Source organism: Chiloscyllium plagiosum, unplaced genomic scaffold, assembly GCF_037043375.1.
Source record: "Chiloscyllium plagiosum isolate Xiang-an unplaced genomic scaffold, Cpla_swu_hap1 HiC_scaffold_8, whole genome shotgun sequence".
Classification (NCBI taxonomy): domain Eukaryota; kingdom Metazoa; phylum Chordata; class Chondrichthyes; order Orectolobiformes; family Hemiscylliidae; genus Chiloscyllium; species Chiloscyllium plagiosum.
Genome location: NW_028270146.1, coordinates 91,658,895 through 91,676,634, shown reverse-complemented (window position 1 = coordinate 91,676,634; position 17,740 = coordinate 91,658,895). Strand labels below are relative to the sequence as shown.

The 17,740-nt window shown below is 45.6% G+C and overlaps 1 protein-coding gene across 1 annotated transcript in view; it reads right to left on the bottom strand.

The window, feature by feature from the left end:
* The window catches only part of bub1bb (BUB1 mitotic checkpoint serine/threonine kinase Bb), an 84,776-nt gene extending 81,039 nt beyond the window's left edge, over positions 1–3,737 (bottom strand). The window contains exons 1-2 of the mRNA XM_043698179.2: positions 3,646–3,737; positions 227–392 (exon numbers count right to left, since the gene is read on the bottom strand). Coding sequence (XP_043554114.2) covers positions 227–360 — 134 coding nt within the window. The 5' untranslated portion in view covers positions 361–392; positions 3,646–3,737. The remainder of the gene's footprint in view (positions 1–226; positions 393–3,645) is intronic.
* Positions 3,738–17,740: the final 14,003 nt, after the last annotated feature.

The following is a 17,740-nucleotide window of genomic DNA, read 5'->3' as shown; positions in this document are numbered from 1 at the left end:
GTAATGATAGTAATATTGCACACTGCATGGTCGAAATATGATCTACTTAATTCTCTGAGAATATCATTTGTCACAAAATGTATAAAAGTGGCTTGTTCCCTTCTATATTTAGAACTATTCTGAAGTTTGAATAATGCAGTGCTTCTACTCCAGCCCAGTCTCCCGTTCCCTATCAAAATTACCCTGTAAACAAAAATCAAATAAATAGCAAAACAGCATTACTTACTGTTTCTGCTCTTGAATACTGATATGACTTAAAGCTTCATGCTGTGCAAGCACATCCTTAAGTGTATTCACATCCCGGCCTTGTTTCAAAGGCTGGACATTCTCCTTACTCAGTTCCCAGTCTGCCTCTGCCATCTTATCACGTTAGATAGTGTTAACAGCAGAACCTTGAAAATTAAAAGCACAACATACATATTTAAATAATTAAGATAAATTTATGAAAGATTAGTAGGGTAATAGATAGAGAGAGATTACTGAAAATGTCATGACATACCAATAGCCCGAGAGTCAGAAAGTTGGTGTAATTATACAATTTAAATGTCAGACCTTGAATTATTAAATTCAATTTTTGTTAATGCCAAAATACATATCCAGTTACAAAATTAATCTTTTGATTACAGTTACATCACTACAAGAGACCACACTAACAACCATAACTTTTCACTTACAAATGGGAGGGGCTTTTAACAGACCAAGCTTATTATTATCTGGGATCCATATTTCAAAAGGCTTGTGGAAACAGATTCTACACTGCTATAGACAACAATGGGAGAAGAACAAACATCTGTTTCCAATGTGTTTTGGAAAATGAAGTGGTCCAGGATTCTTAAGCCTACAGTGTGGGGACAACTGAATAATTGACAACATTCTCATGGGTTAAAATAAAGAGGATTACTTATTCACACACGCATCCCAAAAAAAATTTCAAATCATACTCACGGATATACAGAAACTGGTTAATGAGAATATTACATTTTTACAAGTTAAACAATAGTTTGCAATTTATGACTGAAGTGTCTTGGAAAACACATCCTGAAGCTGATTGAAGTCAGCAGCATCTGCAAGTGTTTGACCCTGGAAAAACTATCATGGCCTTTAACAGATTCAAACATCCAAATCTTGTACGAGTTGTAGTTTGTGGGTGAGACAGTTTCCAGTATTTCATGACCTATGAGAGCGGTGTTTCCAAAAGAGGAAAAAGCTTCTAAACTGTGAAGTTCAACCGCCTGGAAAAATCCAAAATAAACACAATGTTCCACAAAAATGCAAAGATCTAACCAAAGAACAGTCCTTAATAAACTTCCAACAGTCAACATTGTTGGGAAATAGCAATAACAGTTTACAGACTGGAATCAGACAATATGTCTGAAATTGACACACCACATGGAAGCAGTCAGAAAGCTGAAAGACTTTACCTATATCCAAGTGATATACCCCAGAAAGAATGGCAAACATGGATTGTAAAGAGCAATGAAGAGATTAAATAGGTCAGGATGTGGACAAGTCGTGTTGCTGCTGAACATGGTGATCCATAATGAATATATCTGCACCGTTTGCAGCCTGAGGAACTTTGGATAAAAAAGTTGACAAGCTGAAGACATTGCACCACCTCAGATGGGGGGTATGTTATATTTACACTTTGCTCCAGGTAGATATGACTATAGTTAAGGCAAGCATGAACACCTTAGGGTAGTGCTCGAGGATTTTCAGCTCCTGCAATTGCCCATTAACTATGGAAAGGTTCTCGCAAGCTGTGTGGATGAAAGTGGAAGCTGTGGGAAAGATGAGCAAACAGCTTGCAGCACTGTGGTACAGGAAGCCAATTAAGTGGAGAGAGGAAATTGGAATAGATGCTAGGTCTTATGAGACAGACAGACAGTCATCAGCAATCACTCATTAACATGTATAAATGTCCACCTTGGAAACTCCAGATCACTGGTCATGGATTCTGTAGATCCTTGAGTGGCTGATTATCCTGGTCCTGGAGCAGCATCACTGACACATCTGGCAGATGTTTCCAGAGTGTGGAATTGTTTCTTAGTCTTGAATTTGCTGGTATTCCTTTATCTGGTTCCTTTTCTGTACTCTTGTTGACAAGTTTTGAAGAATTGCCCTGTTCATACAGGAGCTTCCTCCAAATCAGTTTCTTCTCAACAAGGGTTTCCCACATGTTGACATTCTTGTTGCATTTTGAGGGAAGCTTTCAGGGGAGCCTTTCAAATGCTCCCTTTGTACTCCTCTTATTCAAATGTCTTCGTTGAGTTGGGTAAAGATTATTTGCTTTGGCAGTTGGAACTCAGGCATCCTAATATGAGGCCAGCACAGCAGAATTGATTTTGAATGATTATGCCCTCAATGCTGGTGCTATTGGCTACTTTGAGCATGTCAATATTAGTACACCTGCCCTCCCAGCTGATGTGGAAGATCCAACTCAAAGTGTCTACATGTAGTTCAGATTTTAAAGCCATATGGAAAACAGCAGACAGTGTAATTAGCAAGATAGATATTGTTCTATCCAAACTTGATTGCAAGCCTCAAAGACTACGTGGCCAGCCCAGTACCAAGTTAAGGACATCTCCTTAGGACTGGAAAGAAGTTGACGTGGAGATGATTATCAGATTAGCCATGATCTCACTGAATGACAAAGCAGACACAATGGGCCAAATAAGCCTACTACCTCTACATGATGGTCTCAAATGCCAAGATCAATATTGGTGCCAAGACAAGTACCATCCCTTTATGCTTCTTACATGAGGGTGTTCAAGAAACCAGTACTGCCCACATATGATAAGCCATCTGCTTGTAACCTATTTGACTTCTCATGCATTGGCACAATATATATCAAATGCAACATGGATCCTCCAGATGGACATCTTTTATATTCTAAAAACAGCTGCCCTAGCTATTATCTACCAGTATATACAAATTAACATATTGTGATCCATGAGGTTACAAACACATCAATTGTAACACCATAGATTCCAGACCACAACATCAAACTCATACGTTTGGCTCAGAGACAAACGGGGCAGATTCAGCAAGCTGCAACTACCATCAGCAGGTAGACTGAATGCACTCAGCAAGACCTAAACTGCTCATCTCTCCCTCTCCCCACATTCCCTCCCAGGCGCACACCCCCCTCCTCCCCACCTCCCCACCTCCCCCCACACTCCCTCCCCACCTCCCCCCACACTCCCTCCCCACCTCCCCCACACTCCCTCCCAGGTGCACCCTCCCCCCACATTCCCTCCCCACCTCCCCCCACACTCCCTCCCAGGTGCACCCTCCCCCCACATTCCCTCCCCACCTCCCCCCACACTCCCTCCCAGGTGCACCCTCCCCCCACACTCCCTCCCAGGTGCACCCTCCCCCCCACCTCCCCCCACACTCCCTCCCAGGTGCACCCTCCCCCCCCCACCACCACCACCCCCCACATTCCCTCCCAGGCGCACACCCCCCACCTCCCCCCACACTCCCTCCCAGGCGCACACACACACCCACCTCCCAGCCCCTCCCCTCTCCGATCCCCCTCGGCCACGAACACTTCGCCCACCTTCCTGCTTCCTCCACACCTGTATTACCCCCCCTACCTGACCCTCCGTGTTTCTGTCTGCGTTTCCGCTGTCTCGGCCCCCTTACCCTGTGGTTCTGCTTCCCTGTGTTTGTTTCTGTGTGTAGGAGTTTTCTCTCTGTGTCCGAGCTGCTCGCGCCGACAATTCAAAACCCAACCGTCACTCACCCGCGAGTATCCTCTTTCCTGATTGGATTAGACTTTCCCTCAAGCCCTATCCACCCTGACACCAAACCAATTCCTTTTTTTAAAAAAATATTTTTCTTATTTTACACGCACCATGTGTAAAATAATTCCCAATCCTATCTGCTCTCCGACTTTACAACTCCTGTTTTAAATTGCCACTTTCTGCCCTCTTTGCTTTTCCTGCCTCTGATTGGCTGCTGCTGAGGGGAGGCGTGGCCTAACGGCGCGGTGCATTCTGGTAGATGTAGTTTCTTTCCCCCCACGCCCTCCAGGTGGTTGCAGGGATTGACTCCTAAAGGAGGGTCGTACCTGTAGCAATTTGAACTTTGTTTTTCTCACTCTACGCACACACACATGCTGTCAGACCTGCTGAGTTTCTGCGTTTGGTTCAGATTCCTAACATCCACCATATTTTGCTTTCATGTGATTAAGGGGCTGCTATTCCTTTAGCTCGCTTGCTGCACACTCTTCACATTGAATCTTGATGTGGAAGTGCCAGTGTAGGACTGGGTTGGACATAGTTAAAAATCACACAACTGAGGAGCAGCGTTCTGAAAGCTTGTACTTCCAAATAAACTTGTTCACCTATAACCTGATGTTGTGTGATTTTTAGCTTTGAACCTTGTCAGCATTTTGCAGGGACAATGTCTCCTCTGCTATCAACACCTTTCCATGCATTTTCAGAAGGTGCAACATTTGCTCGTTTACTTCCTCCCTCTTGCCTATCCAATACCTCAGACACACCTTCTAGGTAGAGCAGTGATTTACCTGCACTTCATTTAACCTAGTCTACAGTATTCAATGCTCACAATGTGGTCTCCTCTACAATGAGAAGATAAAATATGGATTGGGTGACCGCTTTTCAGAACACTTCCAATCTTTCTGTAAAAATAACCCCAAGCTTCCGTCTTACTATGTCAATGTTTCTGTCTTAGGCCAGATTGCTCCAGCGAAGCTGAAGGAACTGCACCTCATCTTCTGCCTAGGTATCTTTTTAACTTTTTCAGAGCACGAACATCCTCCTCCATGTTCATTACCCACTGCCAGGTCCTGATCTGTATGGGATGCTCCGAGGTTTCAACTATTCAAACTTCCTGTTTGCACCCATTCAGTATGTATCTCTGCTAGCTTTCATTAGCAGTCCCTTTGCTTCTTTTATTTTCTTTTTTGGGGCATTGTCTCCAACAATTCGATTCACCCCTCACTGCCCCCCATTTCCACCTCCTGCCATCAGCTTAAATACTAACATTTCCCAGCTGCTTTCAGTTCTGATGAAAGGGCATTTGATGTGAAATTTGGGAAATCATGGAGAAATTCACAGAAATGAGATTCCTGACTTCTAGAATTAAAACATCTGATTCTCTAACCAAATGTTGAATTCTTGCTAGTGAGGAGCAGGAGACTTAATATGCAACCATTAGCTTGCATGAGCATCTCATTTTTAGCTAATGTCATTTCATTGTTAATGCAGTTTTCTGTTCTCCCATCTGCCTGTTAGAAACTAGACAGCAACAAACAATTCCCAACATGAATGTCAGAGCGGCAACTTAGAGATTCCAGAGAGTTGTTTGGACACCAAGCAGCAATATTCCATGGCATGCAACACCCTGCAACCCCCATCAGCAACATCACAGAGCATGCAACCTCCCCAAACCCAGTCCCCTGTCCACGGACAATACCATCAGACAACCACCAGTCTCAATGCAGCTTCATGTCACATCCCCAACTCACAGTCCAGTTCTGCAATTCAACACTGCAGGGCATTGGCACCTCTCATTGAGGTGCAAGGATCGAACTTGATTTGGAACTGGGTGCATTTCAGGGTTTAGAATGGGCTGCATTTCAGGGTTTAGAACAGGATGCATGTCAGAGTTCCTCACTTTGCACTTTTAGCCCTTACCCACTTTGTATCTGTTTGGATGTTCACAGCATCTTTGTCTTGCCTTGCCGTTTTGTGCTTTGCTCCCTCAGCTAGACCTTACAGGCTCACAGTACTTGTGTCTTGCCTCGCCTTTCGGTGCAGACAGAAAGTCAGGCAGCTTTTCATGATTATCAGCAGTGATCAGTCAAGGGAGTCAAGGGAGTTAACATGTTTTTGTACTGCTCTATGCTACATGTCAGCAGCGTACATGGAAAACATCCTGCACGCATTTAAACTGAATGATCATGTCTCAAAATCTAAGGGGAGTGATTCTCAGTCAGGTCAAGGGGGTCTGAATCATTGCATTTCAGGCCCGCTATATCCATTTTAATCTGCAGTGAGATTCAGAGTAATTCAGTCAGGGTGCTGCACACAGGTCAGTCAGGGGTCTGGTCACATATTAGTTGGGGCTATCTGCCCAAGTTAGTTTGGAGAGGGGGGAATGTTGGAGGAGGAGGTGAACCACAATCAGTCCTTGGGAGTCAGTTCTATCGAAGTCAAGGGGGCATTATCAGTGACAATATATATGGGCAAATATGCAACAAAGGCATGGAGAGACTGAGCAGCAAAAGATGCACCAGCAACCCCTGGGCCAACTTCTAGTAGATGCCACACAGTTTCCAAATGAAGAGCTCAGAGCTGATGATTCTGCCAGCATGTGCAGGAGGTTACAGGAGGTTCACAGTATATTGTTCTCAATGACATTTCCTCAGTACTTCTGCAGCCTGAAAATGACCTGGGAGACCTGTGCTAGGACCAACAAAATAGAGAAGCCACATCTGCACACAAGAGTAGTGCAGAAACCAAGAGAGTTTAGGAGCCAGATTCCACGCTGGAGTAACCGCACAGGGGCTGGGACAAATCCACAGTGGAGGATCTGCACAGGGACCAATGATGAAGTAGACTCAGGGCTGGAGGGGCAGTTTCCCCAGAGAGCAATCTTCATCAGGCAGATAGAAGACAGACCAGAAAGAGAGGTGGAAGATCAAGGGAAAGGTTTCCTATCATCCCGGCTGGAGAGCAGGATGTTGCCCCCACCACTTTAACACGATCGAAATATTCCTCGCCAACAGCCCATTTGGGTCCAGTGAACCATCCCCAGGTGTCACTGATGTATACTTTATCTAACTCATGTCTCATATCTAAACTACCGCTTCTTCACAAACTCATTACCTATATTACTTGCAAAACATTGCCTAAGTGTGATCATAGAATCCCTGCAGCCTGGAAACAGGCCATTCGGGCCAACAAGTACACACCGACCCTTCGAACAGCATCCCACCCAGACCCATTCCCCTACCCTATTATGTGATCACCAACTCCTAAAAGCAAGTCGTCAGTGCCATTTCTTCTAGATTTCAAGACTAGGGAACATATTTTTAAGGTGAGAGGAGAGAGATATAAAAATGGCACGAGGGACAAACTTTTTATAAGGAGGGTGGTTTGTGTGTGGCATGAATTTCCTGAGGACGTGATGGGTATGGGTATAATTACAACATTTAAAAGACATTTGGATAAGTACATGAATATGAAAGGTTTGGAGGGATATGGGCCAGCAGAAGCCAGTTGGGATTAGTTTAGTTTGGGATTATGTTCGGCAAAGGAACTGAGGACTCTGTTTCTGTGCTAAATGATCTATGATATATGATCTATGACTCTATGAGCAAGACTCAGTGTAGCTCCATTTCCACCACCTACAAAGAGAACCCACACCAGGGATATATTTCCTTCCCCACCCCTGCCTGCATTCCGCAGAGACCATTCCCTCCGCGACTCTCTTGTTAGATCCATGCCCCCCCACCAGCCCACCCTCCACTCCCGGCACCTTCCCCTGCCAAATCAAGAAGTGCAAAACCTAAGCCCACACTTTGCCCTTCACCTCCGTCCAAGGCCCCAAATATTCTTTCCACATCCAACAGAGATTTACCTGTACTTCCACACACGTCATCTACTGTGTCCGTTGCTCTTGATGTGGTCTCTTCTCCATTGAGGAGACGGGACGTCAACTTGCGGAACGTTGCAGAGAACATTTCTGGGACACCCACACTAAACATATCCACCGCCCTGTGGCCGAAAACTTTAACCCCTCACCCTCCCATTCCGCTAAGGACATGCAAGACCTGGCCTCCTCCACTGCCAAACCCTAGCCACCTGACGCCTGGAGGAAGAATGCCTCATCTTCCGCTTTGGGACCCTCCAACCACATGGGATCAATTCACCAGTTTCCTCATTTCCCCTCACCTCACCTTATCCCAACATGACACCACCCTCTTGAACTGTCCATCTTCTTTCCCACCTATCTGCTCCACCCTCCTCTCTGACCTTCACCCCCACCTTCACCTACCTATCGCATTCCCTGCTACCTTCCCCCCACCCCTACCCCCACCCTCCCATTTATCTCTCAGCCCCCTTGCACCACACCCTCATTCCTGCTCAAGCGCTTATGCTTGAACTGTCGACTCTCCTGCTCCTTAGATGTTGCCTAACCGGCTGTGCTTTTCAGGCATCACAGTCTTCAACTCGGATCTCCAAACTCTGCAGTCCTCACTCTCTCTCAGTGCAGCTGCAGACTGGGATATCCCAGGAGACTGGCAAAATGACGTTAGCTGCTGGAACGGGACCTGTAACAAGAGGGGATGGGTAGCCATCCTCTCCCAGTGTCCATAAAAGCGGCCAAAATAGTCACTGAACATTTCCTGATTTTACACAACTTTTACACCATTCAAAATAATCATATGAAGCACACCACTCTTCCGAGTATCTCTCTTCAACAGATCTTTCCCTCTTCCAGCAGAGGGCAATATTGGCTCAAACGTTTACCTCGAGCTTTACTGTATTAATATATCTCAAAGCGTTTCAACCATGTTGATTTGTTATGAGTGAAACAATTTGTGTGGGTCAGTGCATCACCTGACAATCTGGAAATCTGAAATAAAAACAGAAAGTGCTGGGATTCCTGGGCAGGCCATCTGATGCCTGGTCCCACACCTGAAACACCAACACTTGACTTTCTCTCTACAGGTGCAACTTAGGATGCTGAGTGTTTCCATGCATTTGATTTACGTATCACCCCAAGAAATCTCGGGTCTTTTCCTCAAAGTGGGATCACAAATGTTAAAGCCGGGTAAAATGATCTTGATTTAACTCGGGAGAAACTGAAATTCTATGGGAAGATGTTAGTGGTGTTAACTGAATGCCTGCAGGCTAGATTTGGGGAAGGGCTTAATTCTGTTGTGGTTATACTGTAATGCAAGCCTCCAGTTATGGGTTCTTTTATTTTCAATAATATACTTTAGTCATTAAAAATCTCTTTATATTTATGTATACAAAGTCACAAACACAGTTTGGTACAATAGTATATGAGGAAAACAAGCAAACATTGGAGTTTAACTCTATCCAACAAGGCATCCCCCACTTGTATAAAACTAGACACCAGGAGGGTCCGAAAACTGAATGATTCCCATTTAACTTCAGTAGGAAGACCTCAGACAGTGGTCTTTCCTGCCCATAGATGTCAGTATAAGAGGTGTAGGTCACAACATTTCGATGTAATTTGCACCCTGTCCTTCCCACCCTACTTGTCCACACAAGAACACCTTTTCTTCCCAATTCAGCTTCTCCATTACCAAGACTTACCTGACAAACATCCCAGAACAGGTCAACAGGTTCCCGCTGGTGGTTATGCTCCCCATTCAAATCATCCAAGTATTCTTTGTCAAATTTCACGGAAGTGGGTGCAGCCTGGGAATGCCGTCAAATACAAATACCTTGGCTTCATCACAATGCACAATGGTTCCAGTGGAGTTCTGCAGATAAATTGTCACCCTCCTGGACTAGGTCAAGTCGCTATTCGAAAAATGCAACAGTTTCCCATTCCACCCCATCCCCAACACCCTCCTCCCCACCAAATCCAAAAAACCCATAGATCCTGAGGTGCAAATTTGGCTTTTGTGTTTTGCAACTGCTTGCAACAATTGTAATCGATCTGTTCGTTATCATCTTAGGTTTCTGGGATCTCACTGTACCCAAATTTCATGCCACATTTCCTACATTACAACAATAGCTTCCTCAGTGCAGAGATTTGCAAACCAGCTGCAGTTTGGCCCCTCGAACGTACTCTGCCATTCCTTAAAACCATGGCTGATCTTTTTTGTGGACTCAGCTCCACTTACCTGCCCTCACTCCATAACCTTAATTCCTTTACAGTTCAAAAATCTATCTACCTTTGCCTTAAAAACCTTCAACAAGGTAGCCTCAACTGCTTCACTGAGCAGGGAATTCACATTCCTTTGGGTGAAGAAGTTCCTCGTCAACTCAGTCTTAAATCTGCTCTCCCTTATTTTGAGGCTATCCCCCGCTAGTTCTAGTTTCACCCACCAGTGGAAACAATCTCACTGCTTATGAATAATTCAATAATTATGAATTATTCCCTTCATAATTCGATATGGTCTTATAAATCCCTCTTCATTGATTACAGCTGTACTAGCAAGCACATGGCAGTTATAAGTACATGGTGGACAGGTGCTGTGCAACCCCACAGCCAGTGTGGAGCCAATACTCTTGGTTATTGAAGAGAACAAAATTGGAGAGGATCTCTTTCCCTCTTGTGGTGTTCATGTTAATTTTCCCTCCAGGAAACTGTGTACCTCTTCCAGTGTACTGTGCACAAGTAAATAAAGAGTGACTTGGTGATAGGATACCGGCCTCTGTCCAGTTACTTCACTCATCCAGCTATCAATGTTTCTCATCTCTGGGATTGACAAGAGTGTCAGGGGGTCATGGAGTACATGCAGTAAAAGTAGGTTTAAAGCCATGAACAGATAAACCATGATCGTGATGAATGACAGGCTCAAGGGACTGAATGGCCTATTCCATGCTTAATTAGTTGTTCTTGCAACAAGAGTCCAACAGGGGACAGTGTTGACCAGTTTGAGAACTCACAGACTGCCACCTGCACCTCAACCAATGCTGAATGGAAGCAGGGTGGAAAATGACTTCTGTGTCTGGCCTGACAATTTATGCAACTTGATAGCACAGTTTTAGCTAGTGCCGTGCAGCAGGCTTAAACCTCGAGGAGCTCAATGGGCCAATTCTACACTCTCTCACAGAGCCAGTACACAGCTGCTGTCAGGGATACGTGCACTGCTAATTCTTGGACATTAATGGGACTGGTTGTTATTGTTTTGCCCTGAGTTTTTTTTTAAACTTTCTCTCTCTTTTCTTGGAATCCGACTCCACTGGTTTTGCGCCACCACAGACATGTAGCCCTTCTTTGACAAACAAGCCAAGTTTGCAAGCGGTGACAGACAACTAAGCCATGGATAGAAGGCACGGCTAATAAGCTTGCTCACCCCCTTGCCAAACAGCCCACCTAGCTAGACTCACGGAGACGAGGCACTAGAGGGTGAATAACCTCAATGTGGGTTAGTGATGCCTGCAGAGGAGGAGGGGACACACGCTAGAATGCGGCATCGGATTTATTTTTTAAAAGGAGCAGACGGAGATTCTTCTCACCCTGACTCAGTCTGGCCCATACAGTCAGCCTCCCAATCCAGAAGATTGTGTGTGTCAGTCTCACTCAGGGTGGCACAGAATCTGGGCCGGCGGTTCCCAGTGGGGGCGCTGAGGGAGTGCTGCACCGCCCTCTCAGACAAGATATTACACCCATCTGCCCTCCCCACGACCTGAAGAGCAGTCGATTTCTCTCTCCTTGCTTTCGCAGGAGTGCGTGACTAATTCGTCCAGGGGATGTGGGTGTCATGGGCAAGGCCAGGATTTGTTGCCCACCCCCTAATTGTCTTTCTAAGCCATTTCAGAAGGCAGTTAAATTGCTGTAGGTTTGGAGTCACGTGTAGGCCGCACCACATACGGTCTGCAGATTTCCTTCCCTAAAGGGCATCAGTGAATGAGACTGTTTCTTACAACAATCAGTGTATTATAATTAACAATAATCATTACATTTGACATGGTTATTATCCCTTGAACTTAAATTCCACCAGCGACCACAGTGGATTTGAAACCACTTGTGTTACTCGTACCAGTGACATTGCCACTATCAGCCAGATTATATATATACTCATATCACATACTTGTATGTGGGGAGTTGCTGCGTGCAAATTAGCTGCCACATTTTCTACATTGTAACAGCAACTATACTTCACCATTTGTTCTGAAGTAATTTGCTTCATGAGATCATGAAACACACCATATAAATCCACATTTGCTTTTCATCGAATGGTGTGTCATAGAGGAGAAGGAAGTAGAGAACCAGAAAAGTTGGGAGGGAGTTTCAGGGCTCATTGTCACGGTGATGAAATTGGCGATAAAACTCTGTTTCTCACCCATGATATAGTTGATGTCACTCGGCAATAAATACATTTATCCCAGGAGCAAATAACTTTTCAAAAACTTGATCGGTTGATAAATGTTATTACTTCCTTAACACCAGTTGTTTGGCTGCTCTTCAGAGCTCCATTAGTAAGCTGAGTATCTGAAGGGTTAAAGTGAAGTTGGGGAGTCTAGGCATATCTCTATATTCTGCTGACCTCAGCTCATACAAAGGTCAAGCTGCAGCTGGGGATTAGGTTTCAGGCCCAGGGGCAGGACACGTGTAGACAGACAGAGAAAACAATGCAGGCCTTGTACTTCATTCCTTCATTAATCATTAGGGACCCTCTATCGCTAAAAATAACAGCAGCAGAATTTTCCGTTTATCTGACAGGCACAGTTAACCCCATCAGTTCCATCAAAGTACTCTGCTCCATCACGTTTTAGCACGGTGCTCGCTTTTCTCTCTCCTCTCCCGCAGGCCCTCCAACCTTGCACTTGCAACAATATCCTGAGGTTATCCAGACCTTGGCTGCCCTTGTCCCAGCATGCACCAAATCCTGTCACTTACCAACCCTGTGTCTACAGAGTCGCATTCCCTCTTGGTTGGCAAAGCCTCAATTTTAAAATTCTCATCATTGGTTTTCAATCCATCAAACTCTTTTCTCCCTTTCTATCTTTGGAACCTCCTCAAGCCCCAACACTCTCCAACAACACCGTCCGCCTCCAATTCTGTCCTCTTGTGCAGCTCTGATTTTATTCACCTTACCATTGACAGAGAAGGTCTCCAGGATTCTACATTCATGCTTTAGAGTTTCCCAAGACACCTCTTCCCCAATGTTAAGACACCTCATTGATCACCTCCTTATGTGACTTGATACTGATTTTATTTCACAACATTTCTGTGAAGGACGATGTAACTTACTATGTTAAAATCACTGTAGAAATGCCACAATGGGCCCCAGTTATGCCTGTCTCTTTGTGGGGTATATGTAAAACATTCCTTTTTCCATTCCTACTCCAGCCCCCCATTCACACACATCTTTCTCTGATATATCATCGGTGCTGCTTCCCTCTCTCATCTGGAATTGGAAAGGTTTATCTATTTCACTTCCAATTTCCACCCAGCTCTCACCTTCATCTCTGAGTCCTCCCTTCCTTTCCTCGGCATCTGTTTCCATTTCTGGAGATAGACTGGTCACTAACATCCACGACAAACCCACTGACTCCCACAGTTACCTTGATTATACATCATCGCACCCTGCTTCCTGTAAAGACTCTATTCCATTCTCCCAGTTCCTCCATCTCCATTGCATCTGTTCTGATGAAAAGACCTTCGACAAGGGAGCCTCCGAAATGTCCAACTTCTTCCTCAACCGATGATTCCCCAGTGCCATAGTTAACAGGGCACTCAGCTGGGTCTGACCCATCTCCTGCACTTCAGCCCTCACCCCTTCTATTCCCTCCTGCCACAATGATACGGTCCCCCTTGTCCTCACTATCACACCAGCATCCACATCCAGAGGATCATTAGCTACCATTTCCGTCCCCTCCAGCTGTCACCATGTGACACATGTTCCCCTCCCTTCCCTGCTCAGCCTTCTGCAAGGACAGGACACCCTGGTCCACTCCTCCTCAACATGTCCCCCACAACACCAAACTCCCACTGCACCTTCCCCCGCTACAGCAGACAGTGTCGTACCTGCCCGCTTAGTTCCTCCCTCCTCAGTATCCAAGCGCCCAAACCAGACCTTCCAGGTGAAGCAGAGCTTTACCTGCACTTCCCACAATCTGGTCTACTGCATTCGCTGCTCACAGTGTGGTCTCCTCTACACTGGGGACACGAAGCGTAGACTGAGTGACCACGTTGCAGAACATCTACGTTCTGCCCACAAAAATGACCCTGTGCTTCCAATTGCCTGCCTCTTCAATGCACCACCCTGATCCCTGGCCAACGTCTCTGTCTCAGGCTTGCTGCAATGCTCCAGTGCAGCTCAGTGCAATCTGGAAGAACAGCTCCTCTTCCACTTGAATAACCTACAGCCTTCTGGACTCAACATCGAGTCCGCCAACTTAAGATTTGAGCTTTCCCATGTCTTTACTCTAAACCCCACACATCTGGCCTTGTTATCATATAGTCTATTACACACAACCCATTGTTAGCCACTAATTGTCCCCTGTAGCAGCTATTCATTCACCCAGGCTGACCTTTATTCACTCTTTTGTCTGTCCAGCTGTTTTTGTCTTTCTCTTTCCACTCTGTCTTCTACATAAAAATCATCCTTTTCCTAGCTACCATCAGTTCTGAGGAAGGGTCTCAGGACTCGAAACGCTAACTCTGATTTCTCTTCTCAGATGCTGCCAGACCTGCTGAGACGTTCTAGTGATTTCCGTTTTTGTTTCAGATTTCCAGCTTCCGCAGTTCTTTCGGTTTTTTTGCGCAATGTTTTTGTTGTGGCTGTAGGTTCCTTTGGCCCCTCTGTGCATGGAGCAGCTGTCCATTGCTCTCCAGTGCATCAGCCAGGCAGCCATTCAGGTGCCTGCAAATAAAGTTGAGATTCATCTAGGCCTCCATACATATCACCCTTACACATATATTTTCCAGCAGGAATCACAATGACATACATTTTTGTAGCACCTTTCACCACTTCAGGACTACAGTGTTTGACTGCACCGTGTTTAACTATGTGAGGCTGTTCACTATTGACTCTCAGTCGGTTTGAGTGTGAAGCAAAATAAATGAATTATAGAAGATGCCTGCAGCTGGAGATGTGCACATGGAGCAGACATTTTAAAGCGGCAAATAAAACCTGTTAAACACATAAATATTAGTGTCCTTTCTGCATGGCTCCCAGATGTAAATAGTCTATGCTAATCATAGAATTCCTACAGAGTGGAAGCATGCCCACTCAGCCCATCAAGCCCAGCGACCCTCCAAACAGCATCCCACTCAGCACCACCCCTTTACCCTCCCCCGTAACCCTGCATTTCTAATTCCATTGCATGGCCAATCCAGCCAACTCACACAGTTTTGGACTGTGGGAGGAAACCGTTGGCTAATTTTGTGGCGTTTGAGCCTGTTTTCTTCTGTTTCAGAGGCCAAGAGTGTTCGTGAAGCTGAGAAAAGTCTAAGGCATGGCATTGCTTCCAGCTCTCAGACACTTGCGAAGTGTTAGGTGAAGGCGAGATGGAGATGGGGAACGCTGGCTAGCTGCTCGTAGCTCAATCATCCAGAAAGTACCAACTCCACCACAACCTCTTGTAGGTTCCATGGCTCAGCAATGCTACACTGAAGACTATTCCACACTCTGCAGCCAATGAAAAGCAAATGTGGTGACCATTGCAATATGGGAAACAAGTTGTGCACAGTACGTTTCTGTGTACAGCAATATGAACATCTCTTTGGATGATATTGATTGAGGGTACACCATGCAGAATGACCATGCTCTCTGATGAAGGGTGCTCTGGGATATTTCACAAAAGGGCAGACACTTGCTTTGTTAAGTCATCCAGAGGACAGTTTCCCCTATGGCCCAGAGGGGCAGCCTGGATTTTGTGGAGCAGTACTTTAATTGCGAGGTGGGGATCTGTAGCTGACACTAGTAAGTTTGGCTGAGCAACCAATACCGTCATCATGATGATGAAAACATTCAGAGTAGACAGGATATTCCACAAACCTCACCTTTCAGTTCAGGAATGCACAGACCTGTTAGGCTAAGACCTGGAGAGATTGACATCTCTGCAATGAAACTGCAGCTGGTTTGCATCTGTCTGCCAGTTCACGTAGGTTGATAATTCTAATTGATCTGCTCTTCCATTATTCTCTCTCTCACTTCAAGGTTTCAGCACACCGTTGTGTACAATTCCATAGTTGTCTCCAATATATAGGATGCATACCTCGAAGAGACTCTGCTCCTCTCTCTACAAGGATTCCTGATGAAGGGCTTATACATGAAACGTCAATTCTCCTGCCCCTCGGATGCTGCCTGATCTGCTGTGCTTTTCCAGGATCTGGAAAATCAACGTTTCGGGGAAAGGCCCTTCATCAACAATAGAGACAGGAAGCCTCCAGGATGGAGGGATAAATGGGGAGGGGTGGGGGCTGAGGAGAAGGTAGCAAAGAGTACAATAGGTGAATGGGAATGGAGGTGATAGGTCAGAGGGGAGGGTGGAGTCGATAGGTGGGAAGGGAGATTGGCAGGTAGAACAGGTCATGGGGACAGTGCTGAGCTGGAAGGTTGGAACTGAGGTAAGGTGGGGGTAGGGGAAATGAGGAAACTGGTGAAGTCCACATAGATGCCCAGGGTTGAAGTGTTCTGAGGCGGAAGATGAGCGTTCTTCCTCCAGGTGTCGGGTGGTGAGGGAGCGGCGGTGGAGGAGGCCCACTTTTCCAGCACCACTCTGATCTAAACTCTGGCTTCCAGCATCTGCAGTCCTCACTTTTGCGTAGTGCTTTACCAGGTGCCTAGTTTAAATTCTCTTAGCCTGAATTCAGAAATGAGTGTAAGCAAACCATTCACTCAGGGAGCTCAATCATTTGCATTGCATTGAATTGAATTGAATTTATTGTCACGTGTACTGAGGCACAGTGAAAAGCTTTGTTTTGCGAGCAATACAGGCAGATCACAGAGTAAAGCAGCAAAGATAAGTAAATAATAGGTAAACAGTGGCAAAAACAAAAACATAGGTACAGGCGAATATTAAGAGTTTGTGAGTCCATTCAGTATTCTAACATCAGTAGGGTAGAAACTGTTTTGAAACCGGCTGGTGCATGTGTTCAGGCTTCTGTACCTTCTCCCCAATGGTAGAGGTTGAAGAAAAGCATTGCCGGGGTGGGATGGATCTTTAAGAATGCTGGCCTTTCCTTGACAGTGGGTCTGGTAGATGGATTCTTTAGATGGGAGGTTGGCCTTTGTGATTGTCTGGGCCGAGTTCACCACTCTCTGTAACCGTCTCCGATCTTGAATGGTACAGTTGCCATACCAGGTAGTGATACATCCAGACAGAATGCTCTTGTTCGCGCACCTATAAAAGTTGGTAAGGATATTCGCCGCCATGCCAAATTTCCTCAGATGCCTGAGGAAGAAGAGATGTTGTTGGGCCTTTGTAACCAGTGTGTTCACATGAAGAGTCCAAGAAAGCTTGTTGTGGATGACCACTCCCAGGAGCTTGACACTTTCCACTTGATCCACCTCTGTGCTGTTATATGTAGGGAGACATGAGTAACATCCTACCGAAAGTCAACAATGAGTTATTTGGTTTTGCCGGCATTGAGAGCTAGGTTGTTCTCAGTGCACCACTTTTCCAGGTCTTCCACCTCCTTCTATAGCCTGTTTCACTGTCATCTGAGATTCGATTGACTATGGTGGTGTCATCAGCGAACTTGTAAATGGCATTAGCCTGGTATTTGGTGACGCAGTCACGGGTCTCCAGTGAGTACAGTAGGGGGCCGGGTACTCACCCCTGGGGGGCTCCAGTGTTGAGTGTTAGTGAGGATGAAATATTGTCCCCAATCTTCACTGATTGTGGCCTGTGGGTCAGGAAACTGAGGATCCAGTTGTAGAGAGTGGGACTTAGTCCGAGATCACTAAGTTTAGTAATCAGTCTTGAGGGGATAATAGTGTTGAATCTGAACTGTAGTCAATGAGTAGGATTCTTGGTGACAAGATGTTCTAGGGAGGAGTGAAGGGCAAGTGATATGGCATCTGACATGGATCTGTTGGTCCAAT